The sequence below is a fragment of the Nyctereutes procyonoides genome, unplaced genomic scaffold, assembly GCF_905146905.1.
Source record: "Nyctereutes procyonoides isolate TBG_1078 unplaced genomic scaffold, NYPRO_anot_genome, whole genome shotgun sequence".
Taxonomy (NCBI): domain Eukaryota; kingdom Metazoa; phylum Chordata; class Mammalia; order Carnivora; family Canidae; genus Nyctereutes; species Nyctereutes procyonoides.
The window spans coordinates 57,398,430-57,422,088 of NW_026575131.1; the positions used below are offsets into that span (position 1 = coordinate 57,398,430).

Sequence of the window (23,659 nt, forward strand, 5' to 3'; positions counted from 1 at the left end):
GTGGTGTGTCGGAGTCCCGCCCCTCCTGTGCCTTCGCAGGGCCCCCCACGTGTTCACACCCGCAGGTTCGGTGTCGCGACTGTGGGGGACAATCCTGCGTGTCTCCGCCCCGAAGGGAAAGCCTATTGGGGTTTGCTGTGGTGTCCACTTGGCAGTTGACTGGGGAGGAACTGTCCGTCTCCACTGCAGTTTCCTGAGGTCAGAATCCGGTTTCTCCCGCGTCTGTTGAGGTTCTCTTTTAACCCGAATAGCTTTGAGGAGAAACCCTGGAAACTGAAGTACGAGTTATGCACTGGGGGTGCCCTAGGGCCTTGAGGAGCCTCCCTGCTGTGCTCTGGAGGCCATCGCCGCCCCGCCCGCTGCCTGGCTCCTCCTGACGTCCCTTCACTGTTGCGCTCTTCCTGGGTGTGCTTCTCTAGCTGACCCGTGCGGCCGTCCCCGCACAGGCCCCGCTGGCCCTTGCACAGCCACCGGTGTTGCCAGAAGCAAGCACCCCGCGTGTGCTCTTGGGCTTGAGGGCAGGACCATGCTTCAGGGGGGCGGGGGGCGCCTGGAGGTAGGTCCTCCTGTCGGGTGGCTTCCCTCTGGTCCCAGCTGGCGTCCACAGTGAGTGTGCTCTTGCTGTCCTCTCCACGTCCTGGCACTGTCCCCGGGCACGTCCTCCCTCAGGACATGCCTCTCGCCCAGTGTGGTCTGCCCCCTGCGCGCCATCCGTGGCCTAGGTCCCGTGGGCTGGGGGCTTCTGTGGGTCCCTGGGCAGTGCTCCTGACCCCGCCGCCCGGGAACAGGCTCTGAGGAGCGAGGAGCAGGACGTCCCTGGCGCGGGGACCAGCCCACCACCCTGTCGCGCCCTCTTCCGCAGTGATTCTGGTTGCCGTTTCACCTGTGCCTCTGGTCAACGCCGTGTTTTCCTAGATGTGGTAACGTGGCTGGGGTGCACGCTCGTGGCCCCTGAGCCACGGGTGGCACGGTGCACGCTCAGCTCCACGTCCTGTTCTCTGTCTGAGTCGGCTGCCTCTGAGCCCCTCCGTCGATCTTCGTGTGGGGAACACGCTTCCTGGCCAAACTGGCGTCCGTCCGTCGAACAGCTCTGCTCCTCCCTTCTCCAAACCTGTGGTTGGTTGGTGTTTGGCGTTGGACCGAGGGCCGGCGCACCGGTGACCTCCTGTTTGGGGCCTGCTGTGCGGGTCACGCTTTTCCTTTGGAGCTGTGTTGTTCGCTGGGGCCTGGTGGCTGCAGTAACGTGGTTTTCTGTTAGTTTTGAGAGACATTTGGTACTTTCTCTTGAAAAATGTTTCTGTCGAGTCCCCAATTCTTTTGGAGATTTCTGGGCTGGGGGCGAGCGCCTGTGTCCTGCGTCATTTCAAGGTCATCAGTACAGAGTCGGGGCACGGCTGGAGCCCTGGTCCTGCGGGGAAGACCCAGAGCCTGCCGCCCTGGTGGGGGGCCTGCTGTTGTCGCACATGTGTCCTCGCTCAGCGGGACGTGCAGCCGTGACGTCTGTGTCCTGTGTCAGCAGGAGCAGCGCCCCATCTCCGCGAGCGTGTGCCGGGGCCTCGGGCTCGTGGCGCTCAGGGCAGGGGGGTGTCCCTCCCGGTCCAGTCCGTCATCCGCGAGAGCGTGGCCCTCGGCCTGGGCCTGGGATGCGGGCCTTCCGACCCCTTCTCACCGGGTTGCCTGGTGTGTGCGCGAGGCTGCCGAGGCGCTGGGCCGGAGCTATGCGTGTGCCTTCCCCCGGCGAGCTCTGTGGAGGGAGGTTTTCAGGCTGGGGGGTAATGGGGCAGGAGCCTCCTGCTTCCACCTGGGGGTCAGACCCGTGTCCTGCAGGTGGTGTGAGGATGCGCCCGTCCGCCTGCTGAGGGGCGTACATAGACCGCCCCTTGCAGGACACAGGGTTTGTCTTCGTGACAATCTGCGCCCATCGGTTGGTGCATCCACCCCGTGGCCACAGAGGGGCCCTGAGCAGGTGACCTTGCCTCTCTCCGCCGCTGCTCCCTCATCTGCAGAGCGGGAGGGCTGCTGCTGGAAGGACTCGGGGAGGGCGGCTCGCCAGCCTCCCTGCTCTGGCTCCGCGTCCGGCCTCGTGGCGGCCACCCACGCCCCGCGGTCTGCAGCGCCCTCCCGTCGAGGCAGCTGTGCGCCCAGCACGGCCCGCCCGCCTCCCTTCTCCCTCCTGGCCGAGCAGCGCGGGGCTGTGTGCCCTCACCCGGCCTCGACAGGAGCACGTGTGTGCAGGTTTCCTGTTCTGTTCCCTCCTTTTTTTTTTTTTTAAGATTTTATTTATTCATGAGAGACTGAGATGGGGGGGGGGAGAGAGAGAGAGAGAGGCAGAGGGAGAAGCAGGCTCCATGCAGGGAGCCTGATGTGGGACTCGATCCTGGAATTCCAGGATCACGCCCTGGGCCTAAGGCAGGCACCAAACTGCTGAGCCACCCAGGGATCCCCCCCCCCCTTTTTTTTAAAAAAGATTTTATGTACGTGGGGGGAGAGAGCGCGGGAGCGAGACCAGACTCCCCACGGAGCAGGGGGCCCGATGCGGGCCACATCCCAGGATCCTGGGAGCACGACCCCAGCCGGTGCTGGTGGAGCACCCTGGGTGCCCCCCTGGTGCCCTTGGTGGCCACCGCTCAAACGCGCAGTCCGCTCTGCCTGCTCGGAGTGAGGCTGGGTCCCGCCGTGTGTGGCCTCGGGGCCCTGTCCCTCCGGCCCGAGCGCCCTTCCCGCGGGTTGCTGCCCTTCGCTGTCTCCTGTGGGTTTGTGGGCTCCGCTCTGCGTGCTTTGCCGTCTTCTCACTGTTTTCTCTCCAGTCTTTCCTCCAGCAGCGCCGCTCGCTCCGTGATCTCTGAGGGCACCTGGGGCTGCTGCCTCCGGTCCCGTTTGCGGGAGGAACCGTCCGTCTCTGGTGTCCCACGCATGTCTGTGTTCTGTTCCCTGCAGGGGCCCCAGCCTGGCTTCTGAGCTCATTGGGGGCAGGTTGCCTCACCCCGACTCAGGACCACACGGGTCCCCTGGAGTCTGAAGCGGGCTGAAGCACTTGGGTCACGGATCTGAAGTTCACGGGGGAGGGGAGGGCACCTCTGTAGCTGCGGGGGCCCAGTTCTCTGTGAGTTAGCATGTCTTTGTGGGACCCTCCTGAGGCTGCCTCTGCTGCGGGGAAGCCCCTGGGGTTGTGGGTCGTTGCTCCAGGGGCCCCGGGGGGTTGGAGGTCCTCTTGCTCTTAGGGCGGGTATGGCCTCTGCTCATTTCCTCTCCTGCCTGCAATCTGCTGGCTCACGGGTCTTGCCAGGCCCCCCAGGCTCAGGTGGATGCCGCCTGGGCTCCGGGCCCCTCGGGCACCTACCTCCAGTGGGAGCTCCCAGCACCCGGTGTGTGCGTGCCGCGGGTCTCCAGTCTCGCCGCTGATGTTCTCGAACCCGCTTCTGATCCTTGCCAGCCCCAGGGGGTGGGGGCCTGTCCTGGCCATGGCCAGCCATGGAGAACTTACTGAAATTTGAAGTCGACGCACATTGGGAAGGGAAGCATTCTTGCGTGTGAGCAGAGGGCACAGGAGGACAGCAGGGAGGCAGGAACACGGGCCGAGTGAGCCGGGTTCCGGGCACGGCCTGCCATGCCTCTTGCAGCTTCCCTCCTAATTTCGAAATGATACAGGAATTTAAAAGTTGACTCCCAGGGACCTGGAGTGGGAGGCTCAGTAGGTTGAGCATCTGACCCTTGGTTTTGGTTCAGGTCGTGGTCTCAGGGCCAAGGGATCGAGCCCCACGTCAGGCTCTACATTCAGCATGTCGTCGGCTCAAGGTTCTCCCCCACCCCAAATAAATAAATCTTAAAAGAAAATGTTGACCTCCCCCCAAAATCCTGGAAGAGAGGCCTCCCCTGGCTTGTGGGAGTCCACAGCCCCAGCCGAGGAAGGGTTGCCCTGAAAAGCAAACTGGTGTCGCTCTTGCCCCTCCACAAGCCCCTCAGTGCCGCACGCAGGTGGGGCTGGCTGACCCACCCCCTGGATTTGGGGGGATTTTAACTGAGAGGGAAGGGCCAGAGGGAGAGCCGTGTGTCCCACTGGCCTCCTGAAGGTCTGCAAGAAGAGAGACCTCTGAGCACTCGCTGGGGAGTCGTTCCCAGATGTCGTCAACGTGTTTTAGATGCAGTTGCGGGGCCTGAAGTGATGGTTTTGTTGTTACTATTTCGGTCTCTGGGTTGTGGGGTCATGGTGTCCAGCACCGCGGCTGCAAGCCACACGTGGTCACCCACGCTTACGTGTTTTAAAGATCCCACAGGGGATCCCTGGGTGGCTCAGTGGTTTAGCGCCTGCCTTTGGCCCAGGGCACGATCCTGGAGACCCGGGATCGAATCCCACGTCGGGCTCCCGGTGCATGGAGCCTGCTTCTCCCTCTGCCTGTGTCTCTGCCTCTCTCTCTCTCTCTCTGTGTGTGACTATCATAAATAAAAATTAAAAAAAAAAAAAAGATCCCACAGGATTGGAAGTACCTTCTATCAGTCATGCCGGCCCCACTTAGAGGCCGGGCAGCCCTGCGTGACAGGGTCGGGCAGGGGGGCCGGATGGGTGCCGTGGGGCTCCTGGACTCAGGCCCGGGTAGTGGCAGCTGGGCGAGGATGTGCAGCATGGAAGTTGCCGAAGCTGTTTGCGGGGGGCCAGCCCCACATGGACAACACTAAGGGTACGGGGGACCCTGGGCTGGGAGGGGACGGCAGGGCGGCTTTCCTGAGGGAGGTGATGAATCTGCAGGTGTGGGACCCACGGGGCAGAACTGGGGCTGGCGAGTGGGTGGGGGTGGAGGGGATGAGCTGCAGGGGAGGGTGGGCAGAGAGGGATGTGGGGAGCCACAGGGCTGCCAGACGGGGGGGGGGGGCAGAGCCAGGTTTTGCTTCGGGAAACCTCATTGGGCTCCCTGGGCTGGAGCATGGGCAGGGACCGGGGTGGGGGGGCCGCTGCTGCGGGAGGACCCAGGGCTGTACTGGAGGCGACAAGAAGCGGCCCGGCCTGAGGGGTTTGAGGGTGCTCACGGAGCCGGGCTCTGGTCCACACCGGGCCCCCAGTACTGGAGGAACCCTGTTCAGGGGACCCGCTCAGGAATCCCCCCCCCGAGTCCTGGGGTTGCCTGGACGTCCCCGCAGAGGGCCAGCAGCTCCCCTGCTCTGTCTGGATCCAGCCCGGGCCACGGGGGCCTCCCAGCCCAGCCCCAAACCCCTAGGTCTTCAGGCAAGGGCCGGCTGGGACCAGGGACCAGGCTTGGGCAGTGCCCCCCACTCTGCGGTGTCCCTGCTTCTCTGTCACAGCAGCCTGGGCAGGTGGGTGGCTTGTTCCCCCTCACTGGCCCTGGAGCTCCGTGGCGTGGGCCCTGGCAGGGCACCCTCTACGCACTGTCCTGGCCGCCGCCGCCACCACCGCCAGCAGGAAACACGCAGCCTTTCTTGAAAAAAGCCCCAGAAAGATTACATCCCGACAGCAGTGCTTTATTCTATTTGTACGTTTTAATTAGAGCGTGAATATGGAATGTGAATATTCTGTATGAATATTCATAGTGGTTATTAAAATGTACAATTAATCGGTGGGGGGGTTAATAACCGGTGGTGGAGTGAGGGGGGAGGGGCCGTCTCTATTTTTGACATCTTGAGAAGAGGGGAGGCCAGGGGCTGGTGCGGGCTTCCTCCCCTTGGGCCGCGGCAGACCTGGTTGCGTCTGCCGGGAACTTGGGAGCCCCCGTGGGTGGGAGTCCCCAGGCCCCGGGGTGCCCTTCATGCCACCAGGCCCTGCAGGGGTTGGGCTGCGGGTGCCCAGTTGGAGTCGTCCTCAGACCTGATCTGCTGTGCTTTTGCGATGTGGCTTCCCAGTGGCACCGCCAGGGGTGAACTGTGGATGGCCACGGGGTGGGGGCTGCTCCAGAAGAGGCAGCAGGCATGTGGGTATAGGGGAGGCTGAGGCTTGGGCTGCGGGTACCGTGCCCAGGCTCACTCGTGCCTCACCGGCCTCTCTGTTCCCTGTGCACATGCCCCAAACCTGGTGGCAAATACTGCATAGATCCCGGGACCACAAGAGCCCCTGCTGGGGTCATGCCCCCCCCCAGCTCCAGCAAAGGCAGCCCCCCACTGCAATCACGTTGGAAATTTTTGATTAGAAAATAAAATCTAAATGTGATGTATGAATATGCATTAGGGTGAGGGATTAATATGCGCAGTTATGCAAATCAGGCAGCAATTAAACACTAGTTTGGGGGGATGATGATTAACACAAAGGCATCCTAACAGTATGAAATTTGAATGAAGTTTCTGGTAAAGCTGAGTGGGGGAGGGCGGGTGGGCTGGCCACCTCCCCAGAGTCCCGCTGGTGGGGTCGCACTGCGGGCTGGCGCGGGTCCCTCCAGTGCATCCCTCCCGGCCTGACCCTGACGCGGGCCATGTTCATCCCCTGTCCGCAGAGGATGGAAACAGGACCCAGGCGTGGCGCTGGGGCCCTCGGGGGGCCGGGGTCTGCTCCGTGGGTGTCAGGCCGTGTGGCCTTGTGTCTGGTGGATGGAGCCAGCCCGGCCCCCGCTGGCTCTGCCTACTGGGTGGGGAGCCCTGGGTGGTGCCCGCGTGTGTTGGGGAAGATAAGGGTCCCACCCTGCCCCACCCCCTGCTCCAGACCCAGCCCCTCCGCCCCGCTGCTGCACCCCCCGCTGCGCCGTGGGCCTCTCCTCGCTGGGGCCCCGCTGCTCCCTGCTCCCCGATACGCCGCAGCCTGGGCCTGGAAGGTAGTGGCAGCTGTGCTGTTATTTCAACAATGGAGTGACTCCACCTCCTGAATCCCCACTCGTGATGGGAAGGGAGAGACTCCCACTTCCCTGAGGTCAGACCTTAATCACTGCTCACCCTTTCGTGGCACCCTCATGCCCTTTCTTGTAGGGTCAGGAGAGATTGAGCTTGATACAGATGCCCCGGTTCCTTGGGGTCATGGCTGGACCAGAGGGAGAAACTAGGTGCTGGGGGGAGCAGGCTCTGAGAGTGAGGGCTCTGCCCAGGGTGCACATCGTGGCTGGGGCTTTGATGGATGGGTAGGAGTTTGCCAGCACAAGCAGCTGGGAAGATTGTTTTTGGAACTGTGGGCCTGAAGATATGCTAAATGATGGGGTGTCTGAGGTGCTTCCCAGCAATGATAGTTGTTTGTTTTATTGTGTTTTTTAAGATTTAAGATTTTATTTTTATGCGATGTCTACAGTCACCTTGTGGCTCGAACTTAGCAATCATTAGGTCAAGAGTTACACGCTCCTCCGCCGAGCCATCCTGGCGTCCCCCTGACAGTTAAAATACGAGCAGGGTAGGGGCTGGGTGAGGCCAGAGGGACCCCAAGGCCAGGCTGGGTCAGGAGGACCCGGGAGGCCTGCTCAGTTGCGGGAGGGCTTCTCCCTGGGGAGCCGGGAGCCACAGCAGGCTTCAGAGCAGGGAGGCAGCGAGGGCGAGCCTAACTCTGTTCTGTTGGCCCGCAGGTCTGGAGGACCGGCCCAGCTCGGGCTCCTGGGGCGCCGGCGACCAGAACAGCAACTCCTTTGACCCCAGCCGGGTAAGGAGCCTCCAGGAGGCCCGAGCCCTGGGCTCACTGCTCTGGTGTGGGGCGTATATGGGAAACTGAGGCTCATGGGCGGGCAGTCAGATGCCAATCTGGTCTCCCGGGGCAGCGGGCTTGGAGACGTGGGTTCAGGTCCTGCCTGGGACACTCAAGAGCACGCCTGCCCCCTGGAGCTCGTCTCCCCAGCACCCCTCATGCCCATCTGCCTCCACAGACCTACGGTGACGGGACTCACTTCAGTGAGCCCCACGGCAGCCTCTCTTCATCCACATTCCTGGGCCCCGGGCTTGGAGGTGAGTGTCTGCGCTGCGCGGTGCGGCCCCCTCCCCTCGTGCTCGTGCTTCACTGGGTTCTCCCAGAGCATTGGGTGTAGGAGGCTGTGGCCTGCTGCCCACGGGAGCGCGGGCTCGGGAGTCCTGGCAGCCCCAGGAGGTGGTCAGAGCCGCCGGCCGTGAGTCAGGATTCAGGCAGGCCTGGGCTTGAGTCCCTCCCACCAGGATCTGCGAAGACCTTCTGTGTGCCAGGTGACAAGGCCTTGCCCAGCTCCCAGGGCCCCGCAGCCTCCCCCACCTGTAGACGGGCAGGCTGAGGGTCAGAGCGGAGGGACGCGTCCAGGGCTCTGTGCTCGTTGGGGCCGGCGGAGGCTCAGCCTCTGGGACCATCGGGGCCTGCCCGGGTGGGTGGCTGAGCAGGTCCCCGTGACTGGGTGTGGGGCGGGAGCTGGACAGGCAGGCATGGTGCCCGGGGGGGCGGGGGCAGGGTCCGAGGATATACTGTGTGGCAGGAGCCTGTGCTCATTGGTTGGCCAGACCCGGAGGGCGAGGGCCAGCCCCTCGGGTGGCCTGGGGTGGCCTGTACACCTGCAGGGCCTCCGGTTCCCTTCAGCCTGTTCCTTCCTCCCGCTCCTTCCTGGTGCGGGCGGTTTCCCACGGCCGGGCCTGGTCAGCAGGGCCCAGAGTCCAGCTGGGTCCCAGGCCTGCCCTGTGGCGTCCAGGCCCGGCCCGCGGGCTGGCGGGGAGGTGGGCGCAGTGCGGGCCTCCCTGGGTTTTGTACCGTCGCCCCCCGTGTGGTCTCCCTGACGTGGGGGCCCAGCGTATGCGTTAGGTACCTTCTCTGTGCTAGGCTCGCGGGCTGCACAGGGTCCCCCCGTGGAACCTCCGCTTCCTCTCCTTGCCACCCTCATCCTGCTGCTCAGGAAGCCCCTATTTGGTGCCTGCTGTGTACAGGGTCTGAGCCCTAACACCCGACATTTGCAGCTAAGAGTCTGGAAGGGGAAGCCACCTTCCTGGACCGAGCCCAGAGCTGTGGCTGAGCGCGCCTGCCCTGCGTCCCATGCTGACCCTGGGAGGAAGGAAGCGCAGGCGCCTCCCCCCGTCCCCCACTGCCCTTTACTCCCTGGTTTGCTGATTCTTCCATAGGCCCAGGATTGCCTGCCCTTGGAGGCTCATGGGAGGTGGGACTGGGGCACAGCCCATGAAGCCCTGCCCCCTGGGCCCCCACCAGCACCTGCTCTAAGAGTTTGGCCAAAATTGTAATTTCATGATAAAGAAACGGGAGATTTTCTCTCTTAGTTTGAGAGCAATTGTAATCAGTTGGCCAAGCACCTGAGTTTCTTGCTCACGTCAATGCTGGTACTGGTCTGCCCTCTGCGGACACCAGCACCCGTCTTAAGGCTGAATCCCCTGGTGCTGATTGATCCAGGGCCTCTGCTTCAGGTGAGGCTAGATCCAGGCATCCGTCTGCACTGGTGCTGGTGGTTGGGCTGTGTCCTCACCGCCCACACGGGGGAAAGGCTCTTTCTCACCCAGCTGACTGCTGGCTGGGAGCTGGGGGTGCAGCCCAGGGCCCAGGTGCTGGACCTCACGGGTGCACGGGAGCCCAGCTCCCCGGGGAATGATGCCCCAGGACTGCATGAGGAGAGGGGCGGCAGGATCAGCTGCTGCTGTGCGCGCCTTGGCAGGACACGCGGGGGCCTGGTGGTTCGGCGAGTTCTCTGAAGGTCACGCTGGGACGGTGTCTGTCCTGACCCCTGCTTGTGCCCAGGCTGAGGGGGAGGCCAGCGTCCCACCAGAGTCGTCTTGGTGCCTGGTGTGGGGTCGGCCCCCAGTGAGTCTTTCCTCTTCCAGGCAAGGGCAGTGAGCGCAGCGCGTACGGCACCTTCGGGAGAGACACGGGTGTTGGCGGCTTGAGTCAGGTGAGGCCCGTGTCTGCGGTCGTGGCCCGGCGGCAGCCTGGGTCCGCTGAGTCTGGAGAGGCTGCGGAGGCTGCAGTCCCTCGCCTTCCCCACCGCCTTTCCCCCTCTTCTGATCTGCAGCAGGTTCCCCGGCGAGCCCAGTGCGGTCCGCTGCAGGAGGACAGGCCCTGGGCCAGGCTGGCCACCTGGGCGTGGATGGGGCGAGGGGAATGCTGGGGAGGCCACAGCCCCACCCCGGGACTCCTAGACCTGGGGTCCAGGCTGCAGGCTCTCCACAGCTGGAGGGGCCCAAGAGACCGTGCCCACCCCCGAGGGGCAGATGGGGATGCTGAGGCCAGCCTGGTAGCTCGGAGTCCCTGACCCCTCCCCCCGTGCCCTCCCAGGGAGCCCACCCCACAGGCGGAGAGGCTGATGGGGGGGGGAGTGGGGGGTAGACTGTGACTCGTCAGCGTTATCCCCTTGGTGTGGCCAGGCCTCGTCCCAGGAGGTGCCACCTGTTTGCTCACAGTGTCGCATCCAGAGCGGTAGCGCTTGGATCAAGTGCCAACCGGGTACAGGCCTTGTGCGAAGGGAGCCCCCAGGGTGCCCCTGTCTCCACAACACCCTGTGCCCGTGTTGTAGACCAGAAGGCTGCGGCATGGCGCTGCTGCTCAGTCGGGCTGCAGGACTGGCTTGAGCGCCACTCCCTTTGCTCCCGAGGAAAGGAAGCTCCTCTCACATTAAGCTGGTGGGGCCAAACCTAAAAGAGACGTGCAGTGAGGCAAGCAGGTTTGCTTGACCGCTCGACGCGGGTTTAGCATGTTGAGCCTCCTGCCGTGGAGGTTGCAAGGCTGTCACGAGAGTTTTCCTTTGTCAGGCTTTGTTCAGGGAAAGAGCCGGTCGCTTGTGGTCGGGAGTGTCGTAGGTCACGGGAACATCCCGGGCAGGCAGGGTGGGGTCCTGCAGAGGGTGCCCGTCGCCCCCCGCAAGGGTGTGAGCAGCCCCCGCCTTGGCCGTGGCGTGGCAGCCCCACCGTCCTGACGACCTCGCCCTCTCGTCCCCCAGGCTGGCTTCCTGCCCAGCGAGCTGGCCCTCGGCAGCCCCGGGCCCCTGTCCCCTTCAGGCACCAAGGGCGGCTCCCAGTATTACTCCTACCCCAGCCACCCTCGGCGGAGAGCCGCGGACAGCGGACTGGGTGAGTGGGGGGCCCGGGGCGGGGGGCCTGGCCGCGCAGGCTGGTGGGGGACGCGGGGCTCAGGGAGCGAGGAGCCGAGGTGCCAGGCGGGGTCGTGTGAGCTCGGGCGGTGGCCTTCTGCTGTCCTTGTCCGCTGTTGGCTCCACTCGAGGCCGTCACGCTGGGACTCAGGCTGGACGGGCTCTCCCCTGGGTTCGGCCCCGTGCGTGGGGCATTCTATTTTTTTTGTGTGTGTGTTTGGGGGGGGGCATTCTAAACGGCGCTTACGCAAACACAGGAACCAGGGCCTCGATAGTCCACGAGGAGGGCCCTGGCTTCTAGAACCCAAGGGGTGGCGGCTGCACTGCCTGCCAGCGGCCGCAGTAGCTTGGCCAGTAGCCTTGGGGAGGGCCGAGTGGAGGGGTCCTGCCGAGCACGGGACCCACGCCCCACAGGCAGGTGTGAGGCATGGCCGTGGGAGCACAGGGAGGGCCGCACGGAGGCCTGGCTCTTGGGCCGCGGACCCCACCCCACTCCACCCTGCAGACCGTATGGACGCCCCTGAGACCTCACTCTGGTTGTTTCACTCCCGGGAAGCTCAGGGTCTCTTGTCTGAGGCACAGGGTAGGCCCCCGACCCCGCGTCCCACCTGGGGGGCAGGAGCCAGCCTCGCCCGCCTCACTGCTCCTCTGGCCCCGACAGACACACAGCCCAAGAAGGTCCGGAAGGTGCCGCCCGGTCTCCCGTCCTCGGTGAGTGGTGGGCCGCAGTGGGGTCCCGCAGGTCAGGGGCGTAGGCTTGGTGGCCTCTCCGCTGGGGGTGACTTCTGCCCCGGGGCTGCGGCTCCAAGGGCCCCTGGGAAGTTCCTCCTCGGTCCAGCTCACAGTCCTGCTGTAGGAGAGCGGGATGTTACTGGTGGCCAAGCACCTCGGGAACGGGGTCCCCACCCCTCCCCGCATCCCTGCCCCGCTGCCTGGCCCCTGGCAGGGTGTCAGCCCAGCGCATGGCATTGGGTCCCAAGATTGGGTCATGGGGAGAGAAGGCGGTCTGCTAGGGTCCCCGGCTCGGCCACCGCTCCGCCTGGCTCCGCTGGCCTCCAGGACCCCGAGCCCCCACGCCGGGCACGGCTCCGTGCGTGACCCGGATTGCATTCGGCCCAGGGTCAGTCAGGTGGGCGCTCTGCTCTGCAGCTGGTGGTGCCGGTCAGGCTCTGAAGATCTGGTTCGGGATCCCGTTGACCCCCTGCTCTCCCTGTCTGAGCCTGACCGGACCCCCCGCACCCACCCCGGCCTGCTCTAGCACCAGGCCAGGCGCTCCCCGCTGGCCTCAGCTCCAGGCCGTGCCAGCCCTGGTTGGCGGGATCCTGGAACCTCCCTGCTGGTCTGGAGCAGCCAGGGCACAGTGTGAACGTGGGGCCCTGCGTCCAGGCTGCTGGGGGTCCCAGGACACAGGGCAGAGGGAAGGGCTGCAGCGTCACAGCGCGGCTCTGATGGATCGAGGAGGCCCAGGGCTGGAGCGCGGGCGGGAGAGCCGCTGCCACCAGAGCCTCCCGTGCTGGCCCAGGGGACGTGTTAGAGCAGCAGAGGACCGCGTGGCGGGTGGAGGGCAGGCCTGGGGGTGGGGGCCGGTCCCTCCCAGCCCCCTCCTGACCTCATGGGCCCGCCGGCAGGTGTACCCCTCCAGCTCAGGTGATGACTACAGCAGGGACACAGCTGCCTACCCGTCCGCCAAGACCCCCAGCAGCGCCTATCCCACCCCCTTCTACATGGCAGGTTCGTGGGGGTCCCCGGAGATGGTTGGGGCAGGGCTCCGGGTCCCCCTGCCCCCTGCCCACCTCACCGTCTGCCCCCACAGATGGCAGCCTACACCCTTCGGCCGAGCTCTGGAGTCCCTCGGGCCAGGCGGGCTTTGGCCCCATGCTGGGTGGGGGCTCGTCGCCCCTGCCCCTCCCGCCAGCTGGTGGCAGCTCCGTGGGTAGTGGCAGCAGCGGAGGGTTCGGCAGCCTGCACCAGCACGAGCGCATGGTAGGCCCGCATGAGGGGGCGGGGGCGGGCGTGTGGGCAGCGCCCCGTCGGGCCCCTGTGACCGCGTCCCCACCCGCAGGGCTACCAGCTACACGGAGCAGAGGTGAACGGCGGGCTCCCGGCAGTGTCCACCTTCTCCTCGGGCCCCGCAGCCGCCTATGCCAGCGTCTCCAGCCACACGCCCCCCGTCAGCGGGGCCGACGGCCTCATGGGTACTGGCCCCCTTCACCCCACTTCCAGATGCAGCCCCCGGGCTGGACCCCTGGCAGGGTGCAGGCGTCGGGCCTTGTCACGTGTGCCCTTCCTCCCCTGGGCCTGCCCTACACACCATCCCGGCTTCCTCAGGCCGTACCTGTGATGTTTGCAAATGGCCCTCTTCATTGGGTCCCCACTTCGCATCTGGGCAGGGAGGAGCTCCCAGAGCCATGCTCCCACCGTTGAGTCAGAGGGACAGAAGGCGATTTGCTGGGGTTCCTGGCTTGGGGGCTCCAAGGGAAGTCGTTCTCGGGTCCTGCTGCCTGCCTGTCCCTGGAGCCTCCGTGGAGGCAGGAGGCAGGACCCCAGGCCGTTACCCAGCTGAGCTCAGGAGCTGCCCGCCAGCTGGGCCAGGGTGCTGGGACGCCACGTCCCTGAGGTTGGGCTCCACCTCTCTCTACCTCCCAGGGTCCCGCGGGACAACTGCCGGCAGCTCTGGGGATGCCCTCGGGAAGGCGTTGGCCTCGGTGAGGCGTGGGACTGGGGGTGGCAGGGTGGCTAGGCTGGTGAGCCCAGGAGGCTGGCCCCTGACCGCCTGTCTGGTGGCCCTGCTTCCTCCCTGTTGCAGATCTACTCCCCGGATCACTCAAGCAATAACTTCTCCTCCAGCCCCTCGACCCCTGTGGGCTCCCCCCAGGGCCTAGCAGGTGTGTGTGGGGTGCTGGGGAGGGGCGGGGTCTGCATCTGGTGCCTGCGGCCCTGGGTGGGTGGAGAGCTGGGTGGACCAGCCGTCCCCGGGCTTGTGGGATCCAGCAGGGGCAGGGCATAGGGGCCAGGAGCCAGCCTAACAGGACTCCGGAGCACCGACACGTTGGCGTCTGTCCAGCCCGTGTATAGTCGGCACCAGCGGCGTGCCCTGCCTTTAGTTCTGCCAAAGGGGCCAAGGTTCTCCTATCCCCGAGACCACCATCTACCTGGGGATCAGCTCCTGGGGAAGTTTCTGGAAGGCCAGGTGGTTTTACTAGAAACTCCGCGGGCTCTCACCTCTGCGGCAGGAATCCTGGCTCCTCCCTGAGCCATGCGGGGCCCCTGGGGTGAACCTGTGCCCTGCGCTGGCCGCACCGCTGGTAGGGCGGGCAGGCGGGCCTCTGGGACACCTACCTCTGTGCCGCTGGGCTGCCTCCCCCGGGAGGTGGGTGTGGGTCGTGGCGGTGGGAGCCGGATTCCCTGGGGCTCCCCTAACTGGCTGGCCTGGGCAGGGCTGAGCCCAGGGGCCCTGCGGGCAGGGGCGCCCCCGTGTGGCGGGCCTAGGCATCACGGCCCCCCGCGCGCCCCCTGCCAGCCTCAGAGGCCCTGTTGACTCGCCCCCTCTCCTGCAGGGACGTCGCAGTGGCCCCGACCAGGAGCCCCCGGTGCCTTATCGCCCAGCTATGACGGGGGTCTCCACAGCCTGGTGAGCTTCCTGCCCCGGCTCCAGGGCTGGGTGGGGGCGGTCCCTGGTGGGGGCCTGCGCCCAGGGTGCAGTCTGGGCCACGAGGTATGGGGTACATGTGGGCCCAGGGACAGCATTCCTGGGGAGGGGGCGGGCAGAGCTCACAGGCAGTTGCCCCCTTGATGGGTACTTGTCGGGTGTGAGGTTGAAGCCGTGACTGTGGCCTCGGGGACCCGCGGTCCACACCCTGACCGCCTCCCGCCCCCCTGGCCCGCAGCAGAACAAGATGGAAGACCACCTGGATGAGGCCATCCACGTGCTGCGCAGCCACGCGGTGGGCGCCGCAGCGGACGTGCACGGGCTGCTGCCTGGCCACGGAGCGCTGCCCCCCAGCTTCGCCGGCCCTGTCATGCCGCTGGCCGGGCGACACACCGGCCTGGTGAGTGCCGCCTGCGGCCGGGCTGGGCGGGGGTGACGGCCGGCCAGCCGTGACCATGCACCTGCTCGCCTGTCCACAGGTGGGAGGCGCCCACTCGGATGATGCCCTCTCGGCCAGCGGCCTCTTGCACAACCACGTCGGCCTCCCCAGCCAGCCCGGCGCCCTGCCTGACCTCACCCGGCCGCCGGACTCCTACAGCGGTAAGCCTCGGCGCGAGGCCGGGGGGCAGCTGGCCCGGGGGTCACCTGCGCCCTGGCCCCGTGCAGGCCCGGCCAGGGCTGCCCTGTGTTAGGTGCTGGGTGGGGGCCCTTGAGGGGTCAGCTCAGCCCGTTGGTTCTTTCCTGAAGGAGCCGGAGCCCGGCCTCACCACTGAAGTGTTCTCCACTCAGCATCCACTGCACGCTTGGTGCTTCTATAGGCAGTGGGCGGGAAACGGGGAAGGAAAAAGCTTGCCCCTAGGGGTGGCCAGCAGTAGACTGCGTAAGGAGGGGTGCTGGGGGGAATGGGGAGGGCTGCGGGGGTGCTCGTAGGTGTAAAGATGGTGGTGGGGCAAGATCGTGATATTTGGGCAGGGCTGGGGAGGAGCGGACAGGCTCTTGAGTGAAGCATGTGCAAAGGCCCTGGGACAGGACCACGTCCTGGGTGCTGGAGGAGGAGTGAGGGCTCTGCGTTGGGTGAGGGAAATAGGAAGAGATGGCGAGGTCAGGGAGGTGACAGGGCAGGTCACATGGGGTCCTGGGGACAGGGGAGGACCTGGGTGCCTTGGAGGGCCGCAGGCAGAACAGGGACCTGCCACGCCCACAGGCGCCCTCTGGGAGCCACGGGGAGACCGGGGAGCCGGGTGACGTGGGCACCGGAAGTGGCGGGTTGAGTCCTGTTCTGCAGGCACAGAGCCCATGCAGGTGGATTCGGGTCTGGGGTTCAGGGCGAGGCCCCGGGTGTCCAGGGCACGCGGCAGGGCTCAGAGCTGGGACCCCGGGCAGGCTCGCCAGGCTCCTGAGGTGGGGGCCGGTTGCTGTGGGCACAAATTTTACGGGGAAAAGACCCAAGCGGGTGATGGCACTTTGCACAGGGCTGGAGGGATGAGGTGGAGACGGGCCCGCGGGGGCCTCGGTTGGGGCTGGGGCTGCGCTCGTGGCAGCGGGGCCGCGGGGTGCAGACGCTGACGGCCGCGGCGGGGGACGGCTCGGGGCCTCCCTGCAGGCACGTGTATGCCACCCAGTGTCTGGAGCCCCCAGATGCCCCCGCGGGTTCTCCGTCCTGCTCAGGACCCCCCACCCACTCAGCACCAGCCTGAGTTTGACACCAGCATTGGTCTGCACCCAGGGTCTCTTCTGGGGCACCTCCAGCCACCACAGGCGTCACCCCTGGGGAGCTTGGGGTGGGAGCAGGCCTGCTCCTTGACCCCTCACGCTGCCCGGGATGCCCTGTGTCCCTGTGTGGGACCAGGGTTCCCTGACCTGAACCTCTTACCCCAGGTTCTCCTCCTCCCTTGCCCTCACCTCCTCTCCCCTGCCCTCTTTCCTCCTCTCCTGTCTCCTCTCCTCCCTTTTCCTCCCGTCCTCTTCCCCTCTCCCCTCCTTTCTACTTCCTTCCCTGTCTCTCCACTTCCCTCCCATCTGCTCCTTTTTTTTTTTTAAGATTTTATTTATTTATGACACACACACACAGACACACACACACACACACAGAGGCAGAGACACAGGCGGAGGGAGAAGCAGGCTCCTTGCAGGGCCGGATGTAGGACTCAATCCCAGGTCTCCAGGATCAGGCCCTGGGCTGAAGGCGGCACTAAACCGCTGCGCCACCCGGGCTGCCCCCTCCCCTTTCCTTCCTTCCACTCCTCTCCCCTCCCCTCCTCTCCATTCCCTTCCCTTCCCCTCCCTTCCACTCCCCTCCTCTCCCTTCCACTTCACTCCTATCCTTTCCCCTCCCCTTCCCTCCCCTGTCCTCCCCTCCCCTCTGTCCTCCCCTGTCCTTCCTGGTCATCTGTTGCCAAGCCCAGGCCCCATTCCTGGTCCGACATTATTATCACAGAGTGTAGAGTTCAGCATCACTTTCAAAGGGCTTCTGTAGGGCGGCCCGGGCAGCTCAGCGGTTTAGCAGTTTAGCGCCGCTTTCGGCCCGGGGTGTGATCCTGGAGACCCGGGACCGAGTCCCACGTCGGGCTCCCTGCGTGGAGCCTGCTTCTCCCTCTGCCTGGGTCTCTGCCTCTCTCTCTGTTTCTAATGAATAGATAAATAAAAATCTTAAAAAAACAAAACAAAAACAAAGGGCTTCTGTAGAAGTGGCGTCGGCTGGTGTGTTTCACCTCGGGGTGAGGACCCTCTTGCTGCTAGTGGCTGAGGGGGTGGGCCCAGGCCCTGATGTGGAGCCTTAGGTTGTTTCCAACTCTGCGTTTGTGCCGGGTGCTTTCTGGAATGTGTCTCCTGGTGCGTGTGCTTGAGCTTCTCCGGTGCGATTCCAGGTTGTGGGATTTGGGGGTACATGTGTATCCACCTTCTCCAGATGATGCCAGGCATTCCCAAACTTGCTGTGCCAACTTCCCTTCCACGGGCAGGACTTCAGGTTGTTGGGCTCTGCTGTTTCACCAACTCACTGACTTATTGGATCCCAATTTGCATTTCCTAGTTTCTGGGTGTAAGCAGATTTCCACAGGGTCATATCTGCCTCCTTTTCTATGAATCAGCTGTTTGGGAACTTTCCCTATTTTCCTGTTTTTCTTATTTATTTGTAGGAGCTTTTTACGTATTGTGAAGATCAGGCCTTCACTTGTTTATACAAGACCAGTGTTTTCTTTCTTGTGGTGTATTTTCTTATTTTCTTGGTGGTATCCTGGTAAAAAAAAAAATTTTTTTTGTGATCAAAAATTCTTAATCAGTTTGTTTCTTCTGAAAACAGCCCGTTTAGTGTTTTAGAAAATAGTCCAGACTTCTGAGTCACAGCAAGATTTCTACTTTGCTTCTAAAGGTTGTCAGATCTTTTTTTTTTTTTTTTTTTTTTTTTTATTTATTTATGATAGTCACACACACAGAGAGAGGCAGAGACATAGGCAGAGGGATAAGCAGGCTCCATGCACCGGGAGCCCGACGTGGGATTCGATCCCGGGTCTCCAGGATCGCGCCCTGGGCCAAAGGCAGGTGCCAAACCGCTGCGCCACCCAGGGGTCCCAGGTTGTCAGATCTTTATCTGGAATTCTTGACTGTGTAGCGTGAGGTAGGGACTTGATTCCAGGAGTGTTTTCTGTTTTACTACTGTTTTATGGGTGTTTCTTTGTTTTGTTTTTTTTTTGTTTTTTTTGCAAGTGAAGGCCTGGATTTCTCAAGAGAGGTCACTGTACCTCATTTAAGGGACAAGTGAGATTTGTTGAGTGGTCCTGGAGGTGCCCTAGACCCTGACCCCAGGCCTGTTGCAGGACTTGGGCGTGCTGGGGCCGTCTCAGGTGCCAGTGAGATCAAACGGGAGGAGAAGGAGGACGAGGAGAATGCATCAGTGGCCGACAACTCAGAGGAGGAGAAGAAGGAGTTGAAGCCCCCCCGGACCCGGACCAGGTGCCAGCCCTCCTCAGCCCCCGCCCCGCCCCACCCGTCAGGACGCACACACACGCACACACACACACAGCACACACATGGCGCCCACACCGCGAGGCTGTCGGCGGGCCCCCCGCCTGCCCCCCTGCCTCACTGTCTCCCTCTGGCCCCCCGGGCCCCCCCCCCCATAGCCCGGACGAGGACGAGGACGACCTTCTCCCCCCAGAGCAGAAGGCTGAGCGGGAGAAGGAGCGCCGGGTGGCCAATAACGCGCGGGAGCGGCTGCGGGTCCGAGACATCAATGAGGCTTTTAAGGAGCTGGGGCGCATGTGCCAGCTGCACCTCAACAGTGAGAAGCCCCAGACCAAACTGCTCATCCTGCACCAGGCCGTGTCGGTCATCCTGAATCTGGAGCAGCAGGTGCGAGGTCAGTGGGGGCGCCGCTCCCCTCCCCCGCCACTGCCGCCCTCGCTCTCACCCCCCTTCCTGGAGCCAGCCTCCCCTGCTGTGACTATCCCCCTCCTGCCATGACCGTCCTCCTTGCTGTGGCCTCTCCCTGCAGTGACCACCCTGCCCGCTGTGACCTCCCCCACCACAGTCCCTGTTCCCTCTCTGACCACTGGGCCGCCTAGCCTGGCCCCAGTGTCCCCTCTGCAGATGGGAAGATGACACTCTTTGGCCCCCTAGCTCTGCAGACGTGGGCCCTTGGCTCTGAACGCCATCCCTGGACCCCAGGGACTCCCACCCACCCCAGCCCTCCTTTCTGGGAAAGGCTGTAGTCCCTTGCCTGAAGCCCATGTGCCCCGGAGCCAAAGGTCACTGTCGCTCTGAGCAGACACATCCTTGTGGGGCCACTTGAGCCCGTCAGCCCCCATCTACAGGTGGGGTTCGTCCCCCCGCCCCCGTTTCCCAGGGCTGGGTGAGGATCCAGAAAGTCCCCCCTGTGACTTGGCTCCCCAGCTCAGCTCCTTAACGCCTCCCCTGCCTGCGCGCCCGTTAACCCTTTCTCTCCTGCAGCGCTGTCGCTTGGACCGGAGCTGGGGCCCTAGCCCACCCGGCCTGCTGTCCCCTCAGCTCTGAGGGTTCCGTGTTTCCGTGGTGGTGTGGGCACCCCGCCGTGTTCCCCGCGCCCGCCTCTCTGCTCTCTGCCTCTCGCGCTCCCCCCATCCCAGCCCATCCATCTCTCTGCTTCCACGGCAGCCCCTCCCTACCTCGCACTTGCTGCCCAAGCCCCGGATGGCAGGGCTGCGACCTTGGGGTCTTTCCTCCCCCAAAGCCCCCCAGTTGGGACTTGAGGGATGAAAAGGGACCAAGGGGTGCACCAGCCTCAGGCCTGTCAGTTTGGTCTGCGCGCTTGTCCTGGGCTCCGGGGGCCGCCGCCGCCACCTGGCGGGATCCACTCAGGCCCAGGGGCGGGTGGGCGGGCAGGGGCAGCAGCAGCCCCCCCGCTGCGAGAGCAGGACAGGGCACCCCGAAGCTGCTCACATGCAAGTGCCTCGGCCCCTCCTCAGCCTCCGGGGCGCACACCGGAGCCGGGCCTTCCCCGCACTGTTCCACGGTCCCCGAGACCAGATGTGCAGGTGTCCTGATGGTAGTTTGCCCCCATCCCACCGAGGATCGGACACAGAGCAGTCCCCTGCGCCAAGCCGTGTGGCTACACAGTCCATAGGGCTCTAGCCAGGGTCTGGACCTCGTGGCAGGTGCCTGAGCTGTCCCAGAGTCTCTGTGACCACGGCCTGGTAGCCTCCCCCACCCAGGGCCAAATGGGGTTGTTGGCGGCAGTGAGGAGGGGCCTGCGGAGCCAATGCTCCCAGCCCAGAACCACCCAGAGCCGGCGCGGGGGTTGGGGGTGGGGGCCAGGCCTTGGCCCCCTGAGCCGAAGTCGTCTCTGCGTCTTCCCCCACACTGTCAGGTCAGGCCTAGCACTCCCTTAGCCCAGCCAGCGACGGCTCTGCCGGGGGGACACCATCCCAGGAGGGGCGCTGGGCCTCCCCTGCCCTCCTGGCCAGTCCTGGGGCGTGTGGAGTGGGCAGGGGGCGAGGGATGCCCTGCAGCTCCGCACAGATACGCACACGGGGACCTCGGTCCCTCCTCCGCCCCCCGGGAGCCCTCCCACGTCGGCCTCCTTTGGGCGTAACCTTGTAGCCTACAGCTGGCTCCCAGGGGTGCACAGGGGCAGGCACAGTGCCCAGGGGCCGGGCTCCAGGACCGAGCCCTGGGAGCACAGGTGAGCACGTTGTCACAGACACGCACACACACACACACATGCGCCCGCACGCACACACAGCGGGAGCCCCGGCCCATGACTAACAGAGGCCCCGGTGCTGTGACCCAGCAGTACGGAGGAGGTGCTGTCCCTGGAGGAGAAAGACCTGAGGGACCGGGAGAGGCGCATGGCCAATAACGCACGGGAGCGGGTGCGTGTGCGGGACATTAACGAGGCCTTCCGGGAGCTGGGGCGCATGTGCCAGATGCACCTCAAGTCGGACAAGGCACAGACCAAACTGCTCATCCTGCAGCAGGCCGTGCAGGTCATCCTGGGCCTGGAGCAGCAGGTGCGAGGTAGGCTCCCAGGCCAGGTGCCCCCGTGCCGCGCCCCCGCCCCTCCCCGTGCGCAGACAGCGGGGGACTCCGCGCCGGCTCCACGTGCTGCTCACGGCCCCCACGCCCGCCGCCCCCGCGGGGACCCTCTCCCACATTGCTCTCCCCCTCCCCCCAGAGCGTAACCTGAACCCCAAAGCGGCTTGCTTGAAGCGGCGAGAAGAGGAGAAGGTGTCAGGCGTGGTCGGAGACCCCCAGATGGTGCTTTCGGCCGCCCACCCGGGCCTGAGCGAGGCCCACAACCCCGCGGGGCACATGTGAGGGGCGCATGTGAGGGGCGCCGTGCGGGACCCGGGACCCCAGCCGGTCCCCGCCGGCACGTCCTCGGTCAGCACGGACCCGCGCCACCCCAGGGCCTCCGAGGGCGGGGCTGTCCGGCCCTGGGCCTCACCGCCTTGACGCCTGGGGACTTTGCTGATGGATCCTGAGACCGCGGCCCCGGCCCAGACCCCAAGGGGCAGTGTTTTGTTTTGTTTCGTTTTGTTTCTAAACAAAACCAGAACGCAAGCAAGATATACACTTTGTCAGAAAAGATTTAAAAATGCCTTAAGTATAAAACGCAGGAGAGTCCAAACCTACCACTCGCTGGAGGGAGAAGCTGCGCAAGACTGGCTCGTTCCTGAGGAGCCGCCGTGAATCGTGCCTACGCCTGACATTTGTCTTAAGGAAAATAAAGAACGTTAGTTACAAGATTTTTTTTTTTTTTAACGTATTAGAAAATTAGCAAGGAGGATGCCTTTGGTCTCTTTTTTTTTTTTAAGCTTTTTTGCATATGTTTTGTAAGCAACAAATTTTTTGTATAAAAGTCTTGTGTCTCTTGCTATTTCTGCTGCTGTTTCTAGACTTGAGCGTTGCATTTCATGATCAACCAGATTATTAAAAGTTGTATTAAAAAGGCCCACTGGACCCTGAGGTCTCCCCGCCCTGGGAGCCCCTGGACGCGAAGGAGGATGATGTCTCCTAGCTGCTTATCCAGAGGTCGGGAGGTGTCCTGGGTTCGCTCAGGTGTGAGTGGTGGGCAGGCCTTTCCCTGGTGGGGGGCGTCCTCGGGGGAAGCATCGCCCCATTTTCCTCAGGGGTGGAGTGTGTCAGCGTGGAGCTGTCGAGGACACCCCCCTCCCCCCACAAGCAGCTCTGGTTCCTGGGCACCTCCCCACGAGCTGCTCTCCCAGGGTCTACAGACCTCCCCACATTGGATTTCCTTGGGACCAACGTGTGTTCCTGGGCACGGGAGCATGGTGTTGGGGGCCTCCCTGGCACCCCGTCCCCACCTTTGGCAGAGGGCCAGCACAAGCCCCCACCCCGACTGACTGCCCCCAAACCCAAAGAGCCCACAGGCTTTGCACCCGATCACCCGCAAGACCAGGAGGGGGTCTCCCTGTGTCACCAGGCCTAAACTGAAAGTCCTTGATCCTGGAGCTCCTGCTGTTCCTGGGAAACCAGGACAGTGGCCCCCCCGTGGGTCTCCCAGCCCCAGGTCAGGCCTGCTGGGCTCCGGGGCTCCTTTTCCCCGTACCCCCAACACCCAGGCCTTAGGGACCCCGGGGTGGCCGCCTTCGCCCCAGCACACCAGTCCCTCCAGCGTCTCCCCGGCCCCTCCCACTCGCTCCGGAGCAGTGGGGCTGCCTGTGCCCCCGAGCCCCGCCTGGAACTCCCCGGGCCAGGGAGCTGGGTGCCCCGAGGGAAGCTCCAGGCCTCAACCAAGCCCTGAGGTCACTGGGGTCCTCCCGTTGGGTCTGCTCCACCCCCCCAAGACTGGTCGGGAGCAGCTAGGAGCCATGGGCTCGTGAGGGACCGTCCCCAGTGACTCCTGGTTTGTGCGGGTCTTGTGTGTCTTTTGGGGAACCTGCCTCAGTTTCCCTCTCTGCTTCTGGCCTTACGAGGGGCCTCTGCGCCCCCCCACCGCCACCCCCGGACTACCGCCGGGCTATTACATGTAAGTGGCCCTGAGGGAAGGAAGAGCCACGATTACGGGAGAATTGTGCTGAGTGCCTCAAGATAACTGGTTTCCAAACAAAACTTTTTTAAGAAAAATGGTTTTATACAAGTGTCGACACAGCTGGCTGGATTCTGGGATGTTCTAAACGGTCCTCTCTGAAGTGGATCTGGAGCCCTGTCCTGTGTAGAACAGCCCTGTAGCAATAAAGGTGACATTTGATGACCACACTCTGCTGTCCCCTGTGCTTCGGCGGGGGAGGCGGGGAGGCGGTGCCCCGTCGGGTAGCAGGTAGCGCGGGGCGCGGGGCACAGGCAGGGACAGGGCCCTGGGCCTGGGGCGGCTGTAAACATCCACGGGGATCTACGCTCCCTCATTCTGGGGTCAGGAGTCCCCCCAAGGGGGCCGGGTCCCTCCGGAGGCCTCTTCCTGCCTCTCCCACTCCCGGGGGTGCCGGGTGTCGCGCAGCCGGTGGCCACATGGCCTCCGTGGCACGTGGCTGCCTCCCCGTGCGTCCGTGTCCAGATTCCCGTTATGGGGACACCTGTCACTGCATCAAGGCCACCCTCCTCCCGTGCGACTGTCTTAGCCCAG

The 23,659-nt window shown here is 64.3% G+C and overlaps 1 protein-coding gene across 16 annotated transcripts in view; it reads left to right on the forward strand.

Annotated features, from left to right (window-relative positions):
- Window positions 1-23,295, forward strand: part of TCF3 (transcription factor 3) — a 31,940-nt gene extending 8,645 nt beyond the window's left edge. Inside the window, exons 4-19 of one of the 16 annotated variants that reach the window (XM_055343294.1) lie at window positions 7,482-7,555; window positions 7,776-7,854; window positions 9,688-9,755; window positions 10,800-10,929; window positions 11,611-11,660; window positions 12,578-12,680; window positions 12,763-12,932; window positions 13,012-13,144; window positions 13,596-13,654; window positions 13,756-13,834; window positions 14,507-14,580; window positions 14,837-14,998; window positions 15,078-15,198; window positions 18,414-18,549; window positions 18,760-18,948; window positions 21,248-21,300. In XM_055343294.1, coding sequence (XP_055199269.1) covers window positions 7,482-7,555; window positions 7,776-7,854; window positions 9,688-9,755; window positions 10,800-10,929; window positions 11,611-11,660; window positions 12,578-12,680; window positions 12,763-12,932; window positions 13,012-13,144; window positions 13,596-13,654; window positions 13,756-13,834; window positions 14,507-14,580; window positions 14,837-14,998; window positions 15,078-15,198; window positions 18,414-18,549; window positions 18,760-18,934 — 1,613 coding nt within the window. In that variant the 3' untranslated portion in view covers window positions 18,935-18,948; window positions 21,248-21,300. Of the gene's footprint in view, window positions 1-7,481; window positions 7,556-7,775; window positions 7,855-9,687; window positions 9,756-10,799; window positions 10,930-11,610; window positions 11,661-12,577; window positions 12,681-12,762; window positions 12,933-13,011; window positions 13,145-13,595; window positions 13,655-13,755; window positions 13,835-14,506; window positions 14,581-14,836; window positions 14,999-15,077; window positions 15,199-18,413; window positions 18,550-18,719; window positions 18,956-20,863; window positions 21,091-21,247 lie in introns of those variants that run through there. The other 15 variants (XM_055343293.1, XM_055343295.1, XM_055343281.1 and 12 more) reach the window with 15 other exon arrangements.
- Window positions 23,296-23,659: the final 364 nt, after the last annotated feature.